This window comes from Oncorhynchus gorbuscha, linkage group LG19 (genome assembly GCF_021184085.1).
Source record: "Oncorhynchus gorbuscha isolate QuinsamMale2020 ecotype Even-year linkage group LG19, OgorEven_v1.0, whole genome shotgun sequence".
Taxonomy (NCBI): domain Eukaryota; kingdom Metazoa; phylum Chordata; class Actinopteri; order Salmoniformes; family Salmonidae; genus Oncorhynchus; species Oncorhynchus gorbuscha.
In genome coordinates, this window is record NC_060191.1 from 926,409 (window position 1) to 947,841 (window position 21,433).

Below are 21,433 nucleotides of genomic sequence, written 5' to 3' on the forward strand. Positions count from 1 at the left end.
TGGCTTATGTATTATTATTATTAAATAATGTCGTAAGGAGAAAAATGTATTTAATCCATTTTAGAATAAAACTGTAAAGTAACAAAAGGCACTGCCTTCGGAAAGTATTCAGACCCTTTGACTTTTTCCACATTTTGTTACATTCAGCCTTATTCTACAATGGATTGAATAAAAAAAATGTAATACCTTATTTATATAAGTATTCAGACCCTTTGCTATGAGACTTGAAATTGAGCTCAGGTGCATGCTGTTTCCATTGATTGGAGTCCACCTGTGGTAAATTCAATTGATTGGACATTATTTGGAAAGGCACACACCTGTCTATATACGGTCCCACATTTGACAGTGCATGTCAGAGCAAAAACCAAGCCATGAGGTTGAAGGAATTGTCCATAGATCTCCGAGACAGGATTGTATCAAGGCACAGATCTGGGGATGGGTACCAAAACATTCCTGCAGCATTGAAGGTCCCCACAGTGGCTAACATAATTCTTAAATAGAAGAAGTTTGGAACCACCAAGACTCTTCCTAGAGCTTGCCACCCAGCCAAACTGAGCAATCAGGGGAAAAGGGCCTTGGTCAGGCAGGTGACCAAGAACCCAATGGTCACTCTGACAGAGCTCGAGAGTTCCTCTGTGGAGATGGGATAACCTTGCAGAAGGACAAGCATCTCTGCAGCACTCCACCAATCAGGCCTTTATGGTAGAGTGACCAGATGGAAGCCACTCCTCAGGAAAAGGCACACGACAGCCCGCTTGGAGTTTGCCAAATGGTACCTAAAGGACTTTCAGACCAAGAGAAACAAGTTTCTCTGGTCTGATGAATACAAGATTGAACTCTTTGGCCTGATGCCAAGCGTCACGTCTGGAGGAAACCTGGCACCATCCCTTTGGTGAAGCATGGTGGTGGCAGCATCAGGCTGTGAGGATATTTTTCAGCAGCAGGGACTGGGAGACTAGTCAGGATCGAGGCAAAGATTAACGGAGCAAATTACAGCGAGATCCTTGATGAAATCCTACTCCAGAGTGCTCAGGACCTCAGACTCTAAGCACACAGCCAAGACAACGCAGGGGTGGCTTCGGGACAAGTCTCTGAATGTCCTTGAGTGGCCCAGCCAGAGCCCGGACAACCTGACAGAGCTTGAGGGTATGCAGAGAAGAATGGGAGAAACTCCCCAAATACAGGTGTGCCAAGTTTGTAGCATCATACCCAAGAAGACTTGAGGCTGTAATCGCTGCCAAAGGGGCTTCAACAAAATACTGAGTAAACGATCTGAATGCTTGTGTAAATGTAATATATATATATTTTTTTATTCCAGCAAAAATGTATAAAAACCTATTTTTGCTTTGTCACTATGTGGTATTGTGTGTAAATTGATGAGCAAAAATAACAATTTAATCATTTTTAGAACGAAGCTGTAACCTAACAGCATTTTGTAGAAGCCAAGGGGCACGGTAAACACAAAGCCCACAGACCGCAATACCCTGCTACATGCAGATAGTATGCACCCCATTCCCCCTATGGGATGGTCTACCATATAGCCAGTTATGCAGAGTTAAACCAATCTGTGGCCACCAGTCCGATTTTGACAGCAATTTTAAGAACATTACAGATAAAATCCAAATGAGAGGCTATAAAGACAAAACTCTTGATGCTGCAATAATGAAAATATCTGAAAAACCAAGAGAGGCATCGCAAAAAACTGAACCAAAGAAGAGTCTTTTGCACTAAGTACACCAAGGGTGTGGAGAAAATGAAAGCAATCCTGAAAATGCACTGGCATATTCTGTAATCAGACCAAAAATGTGCACACCTCTTCAAGGAGCCCCCACTGGTGGTCTAAGCGTGGTCACAATATTAGAGACAGCTTGGTGAGATCTGACCTGCCTCCTGAGCCCACTCAGACATTCTTGACACCCATTCCAAATGAGAACCACAAATGTGGCTCATGCGCACAGTGCAATAGCACAACAAAAACATCCCTTTTCAGACACCCATATACAGGTCGAAAAAGACCCCTGTTAGGGGCATCATCTCATGCAAGACCAAGTGAGTAATCTATCTCATCAGCTGTTAATGTGTGAAAACGTACGTAGGGCAAACGAAAAGACAAAACAAAGCATTGCTGAACAACGCAGCTCAATCAGGTGCAAGAACACCGACTATCCAGTATGAGCTCACTTTATTGAACCTAACCATCCTAACTCCTCAAATACACAGGCATTGAGCATGTTGCTCTACCAAGGAGAAGTAAGTCGCTCTGGATAAGAGCGTCTGCTAAATGACTTAAATGTAAATGTAACATGTAGATCCTACTACTACAGAGGGAGGCCTACTGGATATCCTATCTAAAAACATTGACCCCTAGTGGTCTGAATATTGATTCTGATCTCAGTCTGTTCTTCTGAACAATTCTTCTCTTCTTTTTTCTCTCTTCTTCTCTCTTCTTTATGAAGTATTATAAATGACTCTATTCTATCTCCAGCTTATCAGCGTACACCCAATATGATCCCCCCGTTGATGATGCTTATTATGCGTGAACAAAAAGATGACATGTAACAATGGTATAGAATCAGCTTGATCCCCTCTGTCGAAGACGCTTGGACCTTCTTTTTTTATATCTTCAGTGGTCTTGTTAACAAACACACCCCCATAAAGAAAATGAGAATTAAAAACAGGTTCAACCCCTGGTTCGACCGTGGTCTTGCAAAGTTACTCCACCTCAAGAAATGCATTTAGCGAAAGGCTCGGCACACCTATTCTCAGGCTGACTGGCTATCGGTTCAGTCAAATTAGAAATAAGTGCACTCAGGCTACCAGAAGGCCAAAGTTAGTTACTTTAAGGAGCAGTTCTCTCTCTCTAACCCCAAGAAGTTCTGGAAAACGGTCAAATACCTGGAGAATAAACCCTCCTCCTCACAGCTGCCCATGTCCCTTAATGCTGATGATGTGGTTTTTACTGACAAGAAGCACATGGCTAAGCTCTTTAATCACCACTTTATTAAATCAGGATTTCTATAGAACTCAGCCATGCCTCCTTGCCCGTCCAACATTTCCTCATCCTCCACCCATCCTTCTCCCTCTTTTTCCCCTGCCCCGAAACAAATTTTATCCCTGCAGGCAGTCACTGAGTCGAAGGGGCTAAAGGAGCTCCTTAAACTTGACCCCCAAAAAACATCTTGGGTCAGATGGTTTAGACCCTTTCTTCTTTAAGGTTGCTGCCCCTACCATCGCCAAGCCTATCTCCAACCTTTTAACCTGTCTTTCCTTTGTAGGTTCCCATTGCTTGGAAGGCAGCTACGGTTCATCCTTTATTTAAAGGGGGAGATCAAGCTGATCCTAACTGTTATAGGCCTATTTCTATTTTGTCCTGTTTATCAAACGTTTTGGAAAAACTCAATTGACTGGTTTTCTTGATGTCTATAGTATTCTCTCGGGTATGCAATCTGGTTTCCGCTCAGGTTATGGATGTGTCACTGCAACCGTAAAGGTCCTGAATGATGTCACCATTGCCCTTGATTCTAAGCAATATTGAGCTGTTATTTTTATTGACTTGGCCAAAGCTTTTGATACAGTAGACCATTCCATTATTGTGGGCCGGCTAAGGAGTATCGGTGTCTCTCAGGGGTCTTTGGGCTGCTTTGCTAACTACCTCTCAAAGAGTGCAGTGTATAAAGTCAGAAAATCTGCTGTCTCAGCCACTGCCCATCACCAAGGGAGTACCCAAAGGCTCGATCCTAGGTCCCACTCTTCTCAATTTACATCAACAACATAGCTCAGGCAGTAGGAAGCTCTCTCATCTATTTATATGCAGATGACACAGTCTTACACTCAGCTGGACCCTCCCCGGAGTTGATGTGTGTTGATGCTAATATTATGTACAATATATAATTATGTTTCCATATGATAACAATAGCCTAATATATTCCATATGCTGTAAACTATTGTCTTTTAACAGTTTCACTTCATTTCATTCTAATCAACCTAATAATTATGACACACCCCTCACTACTGTTATTGGTTGCACTAATTGCACTGTTTGTCTACAAAACCTGGTTCAAGCATTCATGGTATTAATGTTTTACCGAGTAGATTACTGGGACTGTATTAGTATGGACTGTGCAACTGTTTGTTTTTATAGCTTACAGTTCATTCGCTGTTGGTCAGCACCTCTACACTAAATAATTGTATTTGTATGTACACCAGCTAATGCTTTTCATTAGTCATGACAATGCAACAGAGATACAGGTAAATCATTTAATTGTAATAATTTAATCAAAGAGGAAAGTCATTCCATAAACCCTGGATGTGATTCAAAAACATCAGGCTACGCTTCCTACTTAATTTTTAAAGACCTTACAGTATCTTCATTATTTAAAAGTACAGTTGATTCCTGATAAGTGCGCATTGTATGCAAAGTGCAAAAAACCTCATTAGTGCATTGTAGCTCAATCGTCCCATTTCAAATACAGCCTGGATAGATACAGGTTATGTGCATGTTCCGGTTAGCTCTCACATATGACTGTCCAAAGACATTGGATTTATCAGGAGTTCACTGTACTTCACATTACTCCATCTTTTGTACATGTTTCTCATTCCTCCCCTTTAGCATCCATCTATACATGTACTATTCTCAAACAGGAAGTAGAGGACTGAAAGAACAAGCAGAAAACAGTACAGAAAGGGGCTGACAACACTGCCTCCTTGTGGACTATATGGAGCAGTACAGGCAGGGCAAGGGGATGCTCTATGCTTCGGTAGGCTACATACTGGTTATATCTGGTAACATGGAGCAGTACAGGCAGGGCGAGGGGCAGCCTCCTTTTTCAAGTGTTAATGGCATGTCCACAAGTACAGTGAAATGCCTTTATTGCTAGCCTCAAACCTAACAATGCAGTAAGCAATATGTATCAATAAAAAACGGTTCATGCTTCTGTTGGCTACATACGGGTTGGTCAAACTTCTAACACATGGAAATATCAGTGGTTAACACAGGGTTGACTGAAAATAAGCTGTATTCTCTACTTACAAAACTAGTTCTGAACTTTACTAAAGGCTTGTAATAAACCCTGATGCACCCTCAGAGAGCCTCCCATGCTGTTTACAACCCCACCATGTGCAGGTATGTTTCCTCCATTCAACCATGTTTTCTGGTGATGACCTCAGGCATCATTGGGCTTTGAGTTTCCTGTGGTTGTGGTGGCATGATCCATACTCACGACATCTGGTCTTGTTTGTAGAGTAAAGCCTACAGGGGGTGGGGGGCAGATAGAGAAGTAAATGAATGAGATCACATGTTTTGTTAACTGTCAGAAACCAAACCCCTGCTCATCCAGGTCAATAGATCACAGAAGTGCTCAGAATGATGAAAAGTTAAATAATCTAATAACGAGTGACTATAGGGCTATATCCCAAATGGTGCCCTATTCTCTAAAGTGCACTACTTTGGACCAGAGCCATGTGGAAATAGGGTGCCATTTGGGACGTAGTCTAGAGTATTTCAGGGTCACTGACGATAGCTGAAGTGTGTCCCACCCACCTCCTCTGGTAAAGATAGAGGAGAAACAGAATCTCATCCCTGAAGCAGCCCAGCTGGTGGGATGGGTGTGTGCTGAAGACACAGGCAAAGGCATCGTTGACGAATGTATTGACTGCCTAAAGAGAAGGCACAAGAGTGCTTAATTCTCACTCTGAATGCACCCCCAATGAAACCCTATTCCCTACATAGTGCACTACTTTTGACCAGGGCCCATAGGATGCACTATGGAATAGAGGGCCATTTGGGATGCATACACAGTGTCAATGTGAAGAAGAACAGACAACTTGATGACACCTTAGATTGACTTTAGGTAAGCAGCTGCTTATTGCTCCAACAACAACAATGAATTATATAATAAAACAGTTACTACTCACTTTATACATCAATACGTTCCATTGCAAATGGCCCACAGACTTCAACTGAAGAAGAACAAGAAGAAGAAAAGAAAGTGAGGATTTGTGTCAAAACAGAACATCTTACTCAGGGCTCATTATGCTCTAAATTAGGACAAAGTAAGACAAACCTTGAAGTTAATGAACAGCTGAGGAGCCATAGAGAGGAATCCAAAAGCATAAATCCCTGCAGGGGGAAGCCCAGTTTCAGTTGGAATTATTGATATTACCCACTAATACAAGATATAGGATCTTAATTTGACCTTTATTGTCAAAGCAAAATAATGCTGCAGCAACATGATTTGAATGTTTAGTTCATGTTGCTTGATTGGTGGTTAAGCTATTAGCTGGCCAAAAGTAGGCTATATGTAACGTGCAATAACGTTGCACATATAACCGTGTGTTAGTGTGGGTATTCAGCAAATTTATGTCAATCACGAAGCTTATCTGCATTTAGGCAGTGCAGGAAAAAGTCTATGCAACAAAAGTGATCAAATTCAGATCCTACATCTGTAGTCGCTAATAAAAAAAAAACGGTATTGTCCATGAAAAAGTAGCCTTGTGAACCAGCCTGATCTCTCAGTAGGTCACATTCTGTTTCACTTCACAGTACAACAAATAGTGAGTGCATCGTTCAGTCTGCTTGACCAGGCTACTGTTAAAGATCTATATTAAATATTGTATTTGTGTGATCAATTGATATTCAATTCAAAATATAACCCCCAAGGAGGGTTGATAGAGTATGTGTAAACTTACCACTGACAAGGCTGTTGATTAACCATGAATAGTAGCTGTCAAAATAAAATGTGAATATTAGATACGTTGATGATCAATGTCCTCATCAAACCTATTGAGTTATATTTGAAATGTAATTCAACTCCAGACGTGTCTTACTTTTTATACCTCAGGTATACCAGAGAGAAGATGGCTCCACTAATAGACAGAGGGTACACTAAATAAGACAGGCATTTCATTGCCTAGAAAATGGAGAACTGCATTAGAAAATAGTTGTCTGCTTGATTTATGGTATTAGTGTTAAGAGGAACCAAACACACCACTAATTCAGCACTTACCTGTGTGTCATGTTGTATAGTCTTTCTCTCTGACTCATCAAATTTACCAACCTGAAGACAACCAGTTTCATGGAATTATCCTGAATTTATACAACTATTTGTTTTTAAACACTAAAAGATACATTTATTTCAATCTGTTTTTTCAATAACAGATTCTTAATTAAATCAACATATAGTCATTGTCCCTCCATGCACACAGCGTGAATAAACTATTTCTACATTTGTTTGTAATACTTACATGAACGATAGACCTAGAGGTTCTCCACTGTAGCTGTATTTTGGACACCTGTTTGACCTTCCATACCTATAGGTAGAGGGAGAAGAAGGAATTCATGAGACCTGGTATGGTAACACGGAACCTTCTGCCATCCCCAGCTATGGTTGGCAAAAAGCATTGATTATTTCTATTGATGTTCTAAATCCTTTCCAAACTGCTGATTCATACCTCAATTGTGGTTCCTATTCCAACAGGAATGAGACCTAGCAAGCTGCTTCGTTCCTCCAGCATTTTCAGGAGAATCACTATGGTGCTAAAGCATCTCCACAGCACTGGAACAGAACAGCATAGAGAAACAGATAGAGCTGGGTTAGTTCTGAGGTAGATGGGAGTAGATCAGTAGATTAGAGTGCTGCTGGAGGTAGCGTTTGTGGGCGGATGGTGGGTTTATCCAGAGGCCTGCCTTGGATAACTATCTGTAGTACTGATACCCAAATCTACACAAACACCATATATCTGTCCCAAATGGTACCCTATTCCCTATGTAGTGCACTACCATGGTCAAAAGTAGTGCACTATAGAGGGAATAGGGTGCAATTTGGAACGTATTTTAAGCCTGACACCTCATCTTCCCTAACTCAGTTAGGAAATTGGCATGAAAACTTGGATGCAGAAATAAGAACATGAAATGCATTATAATAAAGATGTATTTTACTCCTCCCTCACCCTCACCTGTTTTGCGAGACATGCCCACCATGCTTTTCTTCTTCCTCCAAAAGCTTATGTCATTTTTAAAGGCCAGGAATTCAAATATGAACTGAAAAATGAGACAAAGAAAACTGTAGATGGCTGACATGATTTGAAATGATCTTTGTGATAGAATTCAATGAACTCTCATAGAAAAATCACTTACATGGAATGCGGTCACCAAGGTAGTCAATGCTAACAGGTACAAGTTGTTGTCCACAAGAACACCTTTGATTTCATCTATATTCACCTCAGTGAACCCTGTAATAAATAAAGCAAAAAAAAGTCATTTTACAAGAGGTTGACAAAGGTATGTTGTTATCTCAGTAGTTTAAAAGGAGGGCTAAAGTAATAAACTAACCAAAACGTTTCAGTGAAAACATTACATCCTGCATGTGGATCCAGAGACGGAATTGCCTCAGCGATAGGCCTTCGTAGGATATTGTAAGAGGTAGTTTGGTTGTGGAGCCGTTAATCTCCTACAAACACATGTTGTAAAAACAAGTATCCTCCAAGCCCTGTTTGTGAGGCATGTTTTAATGTTCTTGAAAGTAGTATTTATAACTGTAATATAATTTACAAGAAGAGTAACATCTCACCATCATGTCCTTTACCCTGACACTGAGTTCATCAATATGTAGAAGTGGGAGATATACCATCCTGTTCTCATCCTGAAATCTAAAACACGAAACAAAATATCTGAAATACAAAACATCAATATTTCTCACCACCTCTGTAGCTTTGTAAGTCGCTCTGGATAAGAGCATCTGCTAAATGACTTAAATGTAAATGTAAAATGTAAATGTAGCTGGCTCTGCATAATGTGAGTGATGCTGTGCTATATAAGTGTACTGTAGGTCTTATAGTGCACACCCACTCCCCAAATAAACACACTCACACAATACAAACATTTTATATGAGACTTACACTCTCATGTAGCGCCGGACATCACTTGGCAAGGTCCCTCTGTTGAAGGTGAAGTCCTCTGACATCATGTTTAGGGTTAGACGGGACCTCCAGTGAGAGATGGGTCTGTCTTCTACTCGAGGAGCAGTGGCAGCATGTTTCTGACAAAACGCAAGACCAGGAGAAGCCATGAAGGAGATGATCAAATGGGTCAACCAAACAGAGCAGTTACAGCTGATCTTTTGCCAGTCCAGACTGAAACATAGAGGAATCGTTTTGTTGTCTTACTTTGAGGACCTCTTTAGCAGAGCTGAGATTTTTCGGGACATCATGTAGGTGCTGAGCTGGGCAACATGATGGACCTGCCGGTTATCCTGCAAGGGAGACACTCCACACTTGTGTACATAAACCAATGTGTGCAGAGTCCCGTTGTTACGTGTTGCCAACGGCAGGGATACATTCACCACCCTTTAAATCAAGAAAAGCAGTGGTGACAGGTGAGAGATACAGGCTTCTGTCCCAAATGACACCATAGTGTCTATATAGTGCACTACTTTAGACCAGGGACCATAGGGAATACAGTGCCATTAGGGATGCTTTATACTCAACTAAAAGTGACATGCTATTTTTACGCCACATGACTGCAGATATAAATGGGACTTCGGCCTACCTTTCAAATTTAGAATGTATGTCAAAGTCGTCTATCTTGATGATGAGGTTGAGTTCACTGTGGTCAGGCCTCAAACTGGAGAAAATGCTGAGCTGTTAAAATAAATGAGACTTCGCATTGATTCAATTCAATGTATCTTTATGGGCTCTGAAAGACACTTCTTGTGCACCATGGTCACTAATTAAATTGTGATGCATGAATTCTCTGACCAAATACAATAGCTAAAAATGATTAATTGCACTAAAAACCTACCCTAAATCTAGGGTTTCACTGCAGTATGTGTAAGATCAAGGCCACTATTTACCTGGAGACGGGGTCTTTCTGCAAGGTAGGAAGAAATGCAGTCTCCTTTACCTCTCGCACAAGGCTTGGTGTACACAAAGCCATAAATCACCCAGCAGGTGTGTGACATATACACGACGAACACTCCTAGTAATATCTTTGTCAGATAAGTCCTTTTGAATAGGTCCTTTGAACTCGTCGGCTTTGAATAGCACGAAGGGAACATACTGGTATGAAATGTAAAAATAAAAAACGACCAAAACGAATGGTGGACATTGACAGCTAAAGCTATGAGTATAGGACCACAAAAGTGCGTCAATGATATCAGAAAATATACAATTGTCAAATCAGGCGCATCATGCCGCTCGGCATCTTCTAACCCAGAACTGTATCCAGGCAGCACGCGGAGACGCCTATTCGGTGGTGGTGACGCTGCGTCTCCTCGGTCTACGTCACGTCAAATACTGGGTGACGAATGGGTGCCCACAATGTGAAAACACAGCCCTCAATGTGATGTATATTTTCAGCATAGGGAAATTACATTTCGTGGAAGTTGGAAAATGTGTAAGGTGTTTTGTTTCTTCCCGAACATTTACGGAAATTTCAAGTAAGGTTTTCTTTCGTTAAGCAAATTCATTGGTTGAAATGGATTCATCCTTTCGAGTTCAGGGTCATACACGAGCACGTGTTACTGTAACACCAAAACACCCCGATGTCTGCTGGTTGTAGTTGCTCAGATCCAGCTGTCCCTGTGTTTAGGAGGAATAACGTATCTTGGATTTAGCTATACCAGCTGCAAGCCTATTGTTATTTGATTCACATATGGCACTTTTTTGCGACAGGTTGAGAAGTTCGTTCGGGAAACACGAGCTAGTCTCCTGCTAGCAGCATATACATTTGTTCGCTAACGTTAGCAGTTAGCTAACTTACTAACTAGCGCCTTGTTTGCGTGCTAACTAGCTAAATAAAGTGGATACCTAGTTAGTTTTACAAGTGCATGCATTCAACTGAAATGTGTCTTCTGAATTTAACCCAACACCTCTGAATCAAAGAGGTGTGGAGGGCTGCCCTAATCGACATCTACGTCTTCGGTGCCCGGGAAACAGTGGATTAACTGCCTTGCTCTGTCAGCTCGGGGATTTGATCCATCATTTTACCCGACTTTGGACTGAAACGGTTGTATGATTTTGCAGAACAAACCACTGTCTTTGCCCAGTGCTACGTAGCCAGCTGATAAGTTTACTAGCTACCTAGCCTACGTTAGTGATTCTGTTCCGGATGCAAGTGGAATAACCAGTAATGCAACTGATCAGCTGGCTAGACCAACAAAGTAGCTAAATAACCAAGGACACTTTGCTAAAATGCAGTGGTGGTGAACAAAGCAATGGAAGCTTGTTTCAAGTCGTTCACCATTGGTGGTCTTCGGAGATCTCTGGACATTAAATTCAGAGTCCTCACCGGCTGTTTGACCTGCAGAACAGTGAGTTGTTCCAGATCACCTATAAAATGCCAACTCTCCAAGCATCAGCCGGTGACGAGGGGGAAAGCAACACTGTTGCGATCATGTCCGTCTGGTAGGCGATGTAACATTTTTACTGTTATGGCTAGACCTAGCTGCACAAGGCTACTCCCGCCTCCAGTAGTTGATTTAGAGGTGTTGGGAAGACTACATACATGTATTTGTTTAAGAGACATCTGGATACTGTGTATCAGGATTGTGTGGCCGTTTACACAGGTGGTTCAAAAGATCCAAGGACAGGATGTACTGGGTCAGCATTTGTAGTGCAGGGATGTGGGGTGGAAGTCAGGAAACGTATTACAGATTATCTGGCTGTGGAGCTGATGGCCATACTGTTGGCCTTCCAGTGGCTGGAGGAAGTCAAGCCAGACAGAGTAGTTATTTGCTCTGATTCATGTGCAGTGTGAATGAGTCTCCAGTCCTTTAGCTCACGTAGCAGACAATACCTGCTTTACAAAGTGCTACAAACCCATGGCAGGAATAGACAGATTAGTATACAGAAAAGATTGACTTGGGTCCCAGCCCATGTAGGGGTGGAGGGGAACGAGGCAGTTGATGTACTGGTGAAACCAGCACTTAGTAGTGTTGATGTCGTCTTTTCAATGAGCCATGCAGTGGCAAAAAGCCTGATGTGGACAGTGAAGGTGCAGAGATGGCAGGAGCAGTGGAATAGAGATACTATGGGCAGGCATTTATTTCAAGTACAGAGGAAAGTTGGGGAGGACGCCAGGAAAGAACAGAAGAGAGGAGGCTATTTTTACAAGATTAAGGGCGGGACACAACCAGTTGAATATGTCCTTAAATGTGACGGGAAAGCATCCAACAGGAAAGTGTGGTTATTGCCAGGAAACAGAGACTGTGGAGCAGGTATTGCTACACTGTGGGCAGTATCAGAGGGAAAGAGAGAGGCTGAGATGAGGGAGAAGAAGAATTAGATATAGTGTCAAATATTTAATATTTTTGAAGAGCAACGGGGCTGGCAGGTAGGATTTAGTTTCTCCCGTCTCTGGCCCACACTCCAGTACAGTAGGTCATGCACCATAACATTGGATGCCAACTGCTGATAAACCCCCCCTGAAAAGGAAGACCTAGCTGCAACACAAATGTTGTTGTTGGCTAATGGATTATTAATGTTGTTTAATTGGCAGCATATTTAATTCGCCATAGAGGAACTGAGGCATCCCTCTCCAGTGTGGCTCCTGCTTTTGTTGTGGTAAGTGGCAAGTTTTAGTTGTGTCAATCATATGCAGTTTGAAATTGTTATTCTAGTCTCTCCTAAATGTTATGTCTGTCAGCAGTATATCGGACATGATCAAATGTTTATCAAGATTGACAATGCCAACATTCTATAAAAATAAAAAAGGTTGCTTCTGAAAATGCAAGAAGAGAGAGAACCAATGTGTCAGTTCTTTGTTCTACCTATATAGTTCACCTGAGGGAGTGTGTGGAATGTATCTAGAAGTTCTACAGCAATATACTGGCAGTAGCTACAACTGTGCTCTTCTGTCATAGATGAAATTTGACAAAGATGGAAATGTAACCACATTTGGTAAGTATTGGAACATCTATTGTCCCCATTAGCTTGCACATTATTTGCTTTTGTTTCGTTTTCTGTTCTCACAAGGACTGCATCGAAATGAAATAGTTTATTGTACTTTGTTACTGACAAGGTATTTGCCCTTCCTATAAGTTTTGAGTGTGACTTCTGACCCCTGGTCTGATTCCTATCTCAGAGAAGAAGAAGATGGAGCTGTATCATGAGCTGAGTCTGCAGGCCAGAGACCTCAGGTTCCAACACCTCACCAGCATCACCGCTAGGAACAACAACATCATCATCCGCATGGAGGTAGCTACATATTGTTTTTGTTTCGTGTTACAGCGTTATGCTGAAGGTACTGTTAGCTAAACTGCTGCGTTTGTCACCTGTCGTGACAGCTAGCCTCAAGTTATCCTCTAACTTTTAGAGAATCCTATGATTAAAAAAACAAAGAAAATCGCACACTAGAAAAGACAGGTGACCGAACTTGACTCGTTTTTGCACCTGAACCGAGTCTGTTCTTGTGTCTTCAGGCCTTGAAGGCAGTCGTGACCCCCAATAGCCTGTTGGTGTTGGATTTCCGAGGTCTGGGATTGGAGAGGTGGCTGGTCCTGGAGTTGGCTCCACAGTTGAATGGGGATCATGGAGCTCTGGCCACTCATTCACTGCCATTTGAGTTCAGAGCCCTTGAAGCTATTCTGCAGCACAGGGTAAGACACACGCTACGCAATCACTCATTTAGTATTCATTTATCACAACAATTATTCACACTTTATTTGGATAGTCCCATAGTATGACCATGAGTAGATCATCAATATCTGTTGATAAGCAACTGTTGCTACGGTAAGGGTTGAGTTCAGGGTTCGGATCAATCAATTACATTTATTAATTAAGCTCTTTTTACATCAGCAGATGTCACAAAGTGCTATATAGAAACCCAGCCTAAAACCACAAACAGCAAGCAATGCAGATGTAGAAGCACGATGGCTTGGAAAAACTCCCTAGAAAGGCAGGAACCTAGGAAGAAACCTAGAGAGGAACCAGCCTCTGAGGGGTGGCCAGTCCTCTTCTAGCTGTGCCGGGTGGAGATTAAAAGAGTACGTGACCATTAAGGGCAGATTGTTCTTCAAGATGTTCAAATGTTCATAGATGACCAGCAGGGTCAAATAATGATCAGTGGTTGAAGAGGGTGCAACAGGTCAGTACCTCAGGATAAGGGTTAGTGGATAGTTAGTTGATATGTTGTTGACAGTTATTGAACATCTACAAACCATCTACTTGGGACTATCCAAATAAAGTGTCACCTGGTATTTGTTTATGCATGTATGTGTCTGTTTGTTTTGTGTATAGGTAAATACCCTTCAGGCTCGACTGAATGAGGTTCACCCTGTCATCCTGGACATTCTAGAGTCTCTTGTGGATCCTAAACTACTCTCTGCAGATCGCAGCAAACTGCATATACTTCTTCAGAACAGCAAGAAGTGAGTGGAAAAGCAATGCCAGTCACATCATGATACGGAGCGTTGCTGCTTTTGCATGTAACATTTGGTTCATCTTATCAAGGCAGATCCTCTATTATGGGCATTGGGCCAGTAACTGAAAGGTTTCTGGTTCGATTCCAAGCCGACTGTGTGAAATATCTGTCAATGTGCCCTTGAGCGAGGCACTTAACCCTAATTGCTCCTGTAAGTCACTCTGGATATAAGCATCAGCTAAATGACTTAATCTGTACTACACCTGCAATACATTTAACACCTATGGTTATAGTTGGGCCAGGGCTATTGTATGGATCTAGAAGGCGTGGCTGGTTTAGCTCTGTGAGGTCAATCTCATTCAATCTCAGACTTCCAACTGGGATTTTGGGGAAAGTTACCAGAATTTTTCAATCCTAACTGTTTTCTGCCCAGCCTGTCAGAGCTGGAGACAGACATCAAGGTCTTCAAGGACAGTCTGCTGAAGATCCTAGACGAAGAGGAGATGATCGAGGAGCTTTGTGTCACCAAGTGGACGGATCCACGTGTGTTGTAAGTGAAATTTCAACATGCAGATTTTGTAGGCGCATGGTACTTCATGAGATTATTTGTGTTCATTGTACACGTTTTTCATTATGGTGGGAGTGAGCTGACAACGGGAGGGTTGCTGGCGTCAATACGTCAGGGGTCACCCTTGATATAAACCTCCTGAACTGCTCATTGGGCACAGCACTGTGGCTGCTCTGTGGTCCAGCCTTTTAAGCCTAGTCTGTGAGTGTGTCTGAGGGGTTGGTACAGCAGAAGACACATTTCTCTCGTATGGATGAATGTCTTTTTTTTTCTTCTTAAGGCTTGTTGGATGAAGGCTTTATTGGTCTCTCTTGTTGTTGTGTGTGTCTCTGGAGGCAGTGAGGAGAGCAGTCTGGGCATTGATCATGCTGAGGAGATGGAGCTTCTCCTGGAGAACTACTTCATGCAGGCTGAGGAGCTGGGCAACACGACCAGGGAGCTCAAGGGCCTGATAGACGACTCCGAGAGTGTTATCTTCATCAACCTGGACAGGTACAGACAACTAAACCCTGTCTGCGTCCTTGTTTCCTAATATAGTGCAGTACGTTTGACCAGGGCCCATAGGCCTCAAAAGTAGTCCACTATGTAGGGAATAGGGCAGGGGTTCTCCAACCTTTTGGGCCCGGGGACCCCTTTTGTGATTGAAAATTCATCAGGGACCCCCTCATCAGAACACAACTCGAATGAGATAAAAACAAATAGCATACAAAAAGTTTTTCTATAACTTCAGCAGTGCATGGCCAGACGAACCAAGTCTGGGGCCCTGGGAAGGAACATTTTTAAAGGCCCATCTCTTGACATTAGAGAGAACATTTTGCAGTTTTCAAGCTAATATCCTGTAATTCTGCACATTTTGTCACGTGGCAGAGATTATTTTGTTGTTGCAGCTTTAAGAGACAAAACGTTGTAGTTTTAAAGCTTCAATGAGTTCCAAATGTATAGTTGGTGGAGTACTGTGTATATCAATATCCCTGCGAGCCTCCCAGGCCCATGTTGCCTAGGGTTAAAAACATACATTGTAGATGAATAATATTATATTTGATTGTATTACACACTAAACTTATTTCACAGATCCCTTGGCCAAAATGTGTTTAACCTGTTGTTAGTAATATTTAAGGGGGGCTGCCAGTTATGCATCTCTGGTATAGTGTAATAGTCATGCTGCGTCCATACAAAATATGCTGGCAGAATTATCTAGCTAGACAAAAATAAACCAGTTTAAGTGTATTGCTGATTTAACTGGCTTTTGGTAGACTTCATTTGTCCTGATGTTGTTTTCTGTTCTAAGCTGCATTTAATGCTATCAGGGGAACTAGCCTGTTTTTCCAACTGCTGAACATGGCATTTTCCTTTTCTCCTGTTGTTAATTGGCTTAACCAGCTCTCTGTTAGTCAGGCCTAGTTTGTCACCATCCCATTTCCATCTGTCCCCATGGGCCATGGCCCACCCAGTCACCGGAACGTGATGATGCGTCTGAACCTGCAGCTCACCATGGGGACCTTCTCACTCTCCCTATTTGGCCTGATGGGCGTCGCCTTCGGGATGAACTTGGAATCCACGTTTGAGGAGGTTAATGATATGTGTTGATGATAAAGCTTTAACCTTATAAATGACACGTGAGACACTTTAACAATGAGTTTGTTAACCTGGCAACACATGCTCATTGTAAACTAGCCAGCTGCAGCAATGTAATATTGCTAAATGGCAGATGACCCTGAGGTGAAGGATGACTGGCTCAGTGTGTGGTCCATAGAGATATAACGCTAGATCGAACAGAGTTTTATCTATGGTGTCGTGTTTGTTCCCCCAGGACCCCAAGGTGTTCTGGCTGGTGACAGGCTTCATGTTCCTGGGTAGTGGACTAATCTGGAGGAGACTGCTCTCGTTCCTGGGTCGACACCTTGAGCCTACCGTCCCCCCACAGGTAATTTAATAGTTAATTATTATTTATTTGGATAGAAATGTGTATCATCTAATATGTAACGTGTATAACTCACTAATGGTCAATACCAGCCCCTGTCTGACATCTTGACCATGCTTAAGCTCAGGGTTTTGTCTTGAGATCATTTCCATGACTTGTGTTGTTATAAAAACCCTCTTTGTCCTCCCTAGATCCCAACAGTTTGGAAGAGAAATCAAATCAACTCAAAAGGAGGAGAGGTGAAGAGTGGACTAAGAGGATAGTTCCTTGTTGCACCACCTCTCTGCTGAGGAATCTGAACTGTTTGACTGTTTTCATAATACAGTGAGATTTTCCACTCGTTTATTGCAGAGGAATGTTTTTTTTCTCTTCATAATCTCAATATCAGTTTTTTTGCAATTGGTTTAAGACTGTTGTAAGTAGTATTCATGTATTTATTAACATCCTGGATATATTGTTATAATGAAGAACACTGTATACCTCCATCTGTATTCAAGGATACTGCACCAATTCTTACTGTCCAAAAACATGGTCCCACTGTTCACCAAAACCACTGTTCAAATAGTTTTGACTGGCTATACAGCTAATAAATAAAGACATTGAGTACTGAGCAGTCTCCAACTTTGAAAGAACTAAAACCCAAGGACCTTTCCTGTTTCAGCATGACAATGCAGCTATTCACAAAGCGAGGTCCATATATAAATGGTTTGTCGAGATCGGTGTGGAAGAACTTGACTGGCCTCCACAGAGCCCTAACCTCAACTCCCATCGAACATCTTTGATATTAATTGGAACGCCGACTGCAAGCCAGGACTAATTGCCCAACATCAGTGCCCGGCCTCATAATGGAAGCACGTCCCCGAAGCATGTCCCCGCAGCAATGTTCTAACATCTAAACTCAGCAGTTTCTTTTCAGCAAACTTAACGTGTAAATATTTGTATAAACATCAAATTCCAAGTTCCACAGACATGTGACTAACAAATGGAATGTGTCCCTGAATAAAGTGGGGGGGTCAAAATCAAAAGTAAGTCAATATCTGGTGTGGCCACCAGCTGCATTAAGTACTGCAGGGCATCCCCTCATGGACTGCACCAGATTTGCCAGTTCTTGCTGTGAGATGTTACCCCTCTCTTTCACCAAGGCACCTACAAGTTCCTGGGCATTTCTGGGGGGAATGGCCCTAGCCCTCACCCTCCCGATCCAACAGGTCCCAGATGTGCTCAATGGGATTGAGATCCGGGCTCTAGAACACTGACAGTCCTGTCTTGCAGGAAATCACGCACAGAATGAGCAGTATGGCTGGTGGCATTGTCATGCTAGAGGGTCATGTCAGGATGAGCCCGCAGGAAGGGTACCACATGAGGGAGGAGGATGTCTTCCCTGTAACTCACAACGTTGAGATTGCCTGCAATGACAACAAGCTCAGTCCGATGATGCTGTGACACACCGCCCCAGACCACGACGGACCCTCCACCTCCAAATCGATCCAGCTCCAGAGTACAGGCCTCTGTGTAACGCTCATTCCTTTGATGATAAATGCAAATCTGACCATCATCCCTGGTGAGACAAAACAGCGACTCGTCGGTGAAGAGCACTTTTTCACAGTCCTGTCTGGTCCAGCGACGGTGGGTTTGTGCCCATAGGCGACGTTGCCGGTGATGTAAATGTAAATGTAATGGTGAGGACCTCCCTTACAACAGGCCTACAAGCCATCAGTTCAGCCTATTGCGGACAGACTGAGCACTGATGGAGGAATTTTGCGTTCCTGGTGTAACTCGTGCAGTTGTTGTTGCCATCCTGTACCTGCCCCGCAGGTGTGATGTTCGGATGTACCCCGCAGGTGTTGTTACACGTGGTCTGCCACTGCAAGGACGATCAGCTGTCCGTCCTGTCTCCCTGTAGCTCTGTCTTAGGCGTCTCAGTACAGACATTTATTGTCCTGGCCACATCTGCAGTCCTCATGCCTCCTTGCAGCATGAGCAGGGACCCTGAGCATCTTTCTTTTGGTGTTTTTCAGAGTCAGTAGAAAGGCTTCTTTAGTGTCCTAAGTTTTCTTAACTGTGACCTTAATTGCCTAACGTCTGTAAACTGTTCCACAGGTGCATGTTCCTTAATTGTTCATTGAACAAGCATGGGAAACAGTGTTTAAACCCTTTACAATGAAGATCTGTGAAGTTATTTGGATTTTTACGAATTATCTTTGAAAGACGGGGTCCTGACAAAGAGATGTTTTTTTTCTTCAGTTTAGTAGAAAGCCTTCTCAGAAGAGTGGAGGTTGTTATAGAAGCAAAGGAGGGACCAACTCCATATTAATATCCATGATTTTGAAGAGCTTTACTGTAGTGTCATGTAGTGTAACTCACGTTTTCATCCTCAGGTCCAACATAACTATTGTGCCATTCACATACAGTAATATAGTATGTATTTATTAGTTGTATCATTCACAAAATGGTCACTGCCATGCTGTTTGTCATTACAAATTAAATACAAATATAGGACAAAACCATTCACTACAAGAGAGACCTAAGACAACAACATAGCATTGCAGCAACACATATAAATAAGGAACATCTCTCTAATGTGATATCATACCCCTTCATCATTAACAGTCGAATGGAGGGTAAAATAGCCAATATGTCCATATGTGAAATATTTAATAATTCATCAAATAAAGTATTACATGTGGGGTATTGGTAGGCCTTTTGTGTCTACACTAGTGGTGCGCGGGTCAGCTGTTTGTTCACCCGCAAGCAATTGCAAATAACCCATCTGCAACCGCCGGATTATATGTTATAAAGTGAGAATCTGGGGTCCACACCCAACCCGCATATATAGAGAATGCGCTAGGCTACAGTCGGAGAATGCAGAGCGATATTTTGAGAGGGGGTGCAGGATTTGTTTTTGCCTGATTTCGGTATTTATGCTTATAATTTTGGACATTTTGGTTGGCTTCTGTCATAATATGTTGCTTTAGAAGACTAAATAAACCCGTGCTCAACAGAATGTAATAGATCGATAGAATGAATGCTTTAATATAGTTGACATCGGTAAAGTTCTCTCATCTTTCGCGGAGCAAAGAAGTTTAGGGACTGGGGAGAAAATACAAGAAAGCAACAAAAAAAACGGAAAAGTTTTTCTGTGCAAAATGTCCAAATGATATTAGTTTGACCGGTTGTAAGCCAAAAGTAAACTGTGAAAACGACCCAACATGTTTCTGATAATATTTGAGTTCGGCTTCGAAGCATATTTTATGTGGTTTAAATTGAAATACTATCAGATTTTATTATGAAGACAGCACCCAGATGTTATCTACAGTAACTGAGCATGGCATTCTCTCAAAATGCAGAACGAAATACATTTTTCCCCACTCCTGTACCCAAATCCACATTTGACCTACATTTGGTATATCATTTTACAGCAAGAAATGCTTACTTCTGCACGAGTTAGGCTATTATTAAGGATATAGCCGTATTCGCACGGGACTAGTATTACTAGAGAACGTTGGTTAAGAATGTATTATCCCAGAATGTCCGTTATTCCACATAACAATTAGGACAGGATAGTTTTTTTCCCAAACTGCCCCCTGTAAATCTCTCTTTTTATCTATAAAATGACCGTTATGACGGAATCGTGGAGGTTTTTTTCTAGGCGTGAAGAAATGTAAAAAAAATACCAGAACCTCAATATAGCCTATAAAAATATCACAATAATGTAATGACCCTAAACCCGTCCGCCCCGCAGATAAAACCGCGGGACTGCCGGTTATGAGTCAACCCGCTAGTGGTTTTATGAATGTTGATAATGTGTTATGTAGATGTGTATAAATCGTGAAATGTTTGCCTTATCATAACGCGGTATACTTATCAACTACAGCACTTAACATAGTAATGTCCACATAATTGACAATGAACCGGTGGGGATGACTACTTTGACTCAACAACATCAGCCCTCAGAAGAATCAAGAAAATATCTCCTTCAGATTACCTACTGAAAGTATTAGCTTGGCTGTATCTTAAATTGTCATTATGCAATTCCACTCATCCTCTCTCCTAGCCTCGCTTCCTTCTCAACCATATTGAAGGAGAAAGTCCAAGTTCCCCCTCCCAGACCTACTCCTTCAACCATATTGAAAGATAATGTCCAAGTTCCCCCTCCCAGACCTACTCCTTCAACCATATTGAAAGATAATGTCCAAGTTCCCCCTCCCAGACCTTCTCCTTCAACCATATTGAAAGATAATGTCCAAGTTCCCCCTCCCAGACCTTCTCCTTCAACCATATTGAAAGATAATGTCCAAGTTCCCCCTCCCAGACCTTCTCCTTCAACCATATTGAAAGATAATGTCCAAGTTCCCCCCCAGACCTTCTCCTTCAACCATATTAAAAGATAATGTCCAGACATTCTCCTTCAACCATATTGAAAGATAATGTCCAAGATCCCCCCCAGACCCTCTCCAATGCATTTTGAGATTAATCCAGAAAGAGCCCTAATCATGCAGATTCCTTCATTCTATGATTTACTACTCATCATTATAGCTTTGCATACATTATACAATTTACCTTCCATAGTACACAATTGGACCTTCAT

At 42.1% G+C, this 21,433-nt stretch overlaps 3 protein-coding genes across 4 annotated transcripts; 1 reads left to right on the forward strand and 2 right to left on the reverse strand.

The window, feature by feature from the left end:
* Positions 1 to 5,169: 5,169 nt before the first annotated feature.
* Positions 5,170 to 9,188, reverse strand: LOC124005908 (cleft lip and palate transmembrane protein 1-like protein). The gene is made up of 15 exons (XM_046315551.1): positions 9,163 to 9,188; positions 8,896 to 9,035; positions 8,568 to 8,646; positions 8,330 to 8,447; positions 8,135 to 8,229; positions 7,954 to 8,038; positions 7,450 to 7,553; positions 7,243 to 7,308; positions 7,005 to 7,055; positions 6,826 to 6,908; positions 6,688 to 6,722; positions 6,063 to 6,118; positions 5,914 to 5,958; positions 5,540 to 5,655; positions 5,170 to 5,248 (listed from the first exon to the last, which is right to left on the reverse strand). Exons 2-15 carry the CDS (start codon positions 8,961 to 8,963, stop codon positions 5,170 to 5,172), a joined length of 1,080 nt encoding a protein of 359 aa, XP_046171507.1. The 5' UTR covers positions 8,964 to 9,035; positions 9,163 to 9,188.
* Positions 9,189 to 9,194: 6 nt separating this feature from the next.
* On the reverse strand, positions 9,195 to 10,377 carry LOC124006489 (cleft lip and palate transmembrane protein 1-like protein). Its single transcript, XM_046316538.1, has 3 exons — positions 9,849 to 10,377; positions 9,545 to 9,636; positions 9,195 to 9,248 (listed from the first exon to the last, which is right to left on the reverse strand). The coding sequence occupies exons 1-3, from the start codon at positions 10,050 to 10,052 to the stop codon at positions 9,203 to 9,205; spliced, it is 342 nt and encodes a 113-aa protein (XP_046172494.1). The 5' UTR covers positions 10,053 to 10,377; the 3' UTR covers positions 9,195 to 9,202.
* A 296-nt stretch (positions 10,378 to 10,673) lies between these two features.
* Positions 10,674 to 17,455, forward strand: LOC124006486 (magnesium transporter MRS2 homolog, mitochondrial-like). 2 transcript variants are annotated; one of them, XM_046316536.1, is made up of 11 exons: positions 10,674 to 11,400; positions 12,494 to 12,558; positions 12,858 to 12,894; positions 13,079 to 13,191; positions 13,416 to 13,592; positions 14,233 to 14,363; positions 14,790 to 14,906; positions 15,264 to 15,416; positions 16,376 to 16,493; positions 16,735 to 16,848; positions 17,037 to 17,455. In XM_046316536.1, exons 1-11 carry the CDS (start codon positions 11,211 to 11,213, stop codon positions 17,106 to 17,108), a joined length of 1,287 nt encoding a protein of 428 aa, XP_046172492.1. In that variant the 5' UTR covers positions 10,674 to 11,210; the 3' UTR covers positions 17,109 to 17,455. The 2 variants fall into 2 exon arrangements, 1 of the variants encoding a protein (XP_046172492.1); XR_006833788.1 differs by lacking the exon at positions 16,376 to 16,493.
* Positions 17,456 to 21,433: the final 3,978 nt, after the last annotated feature.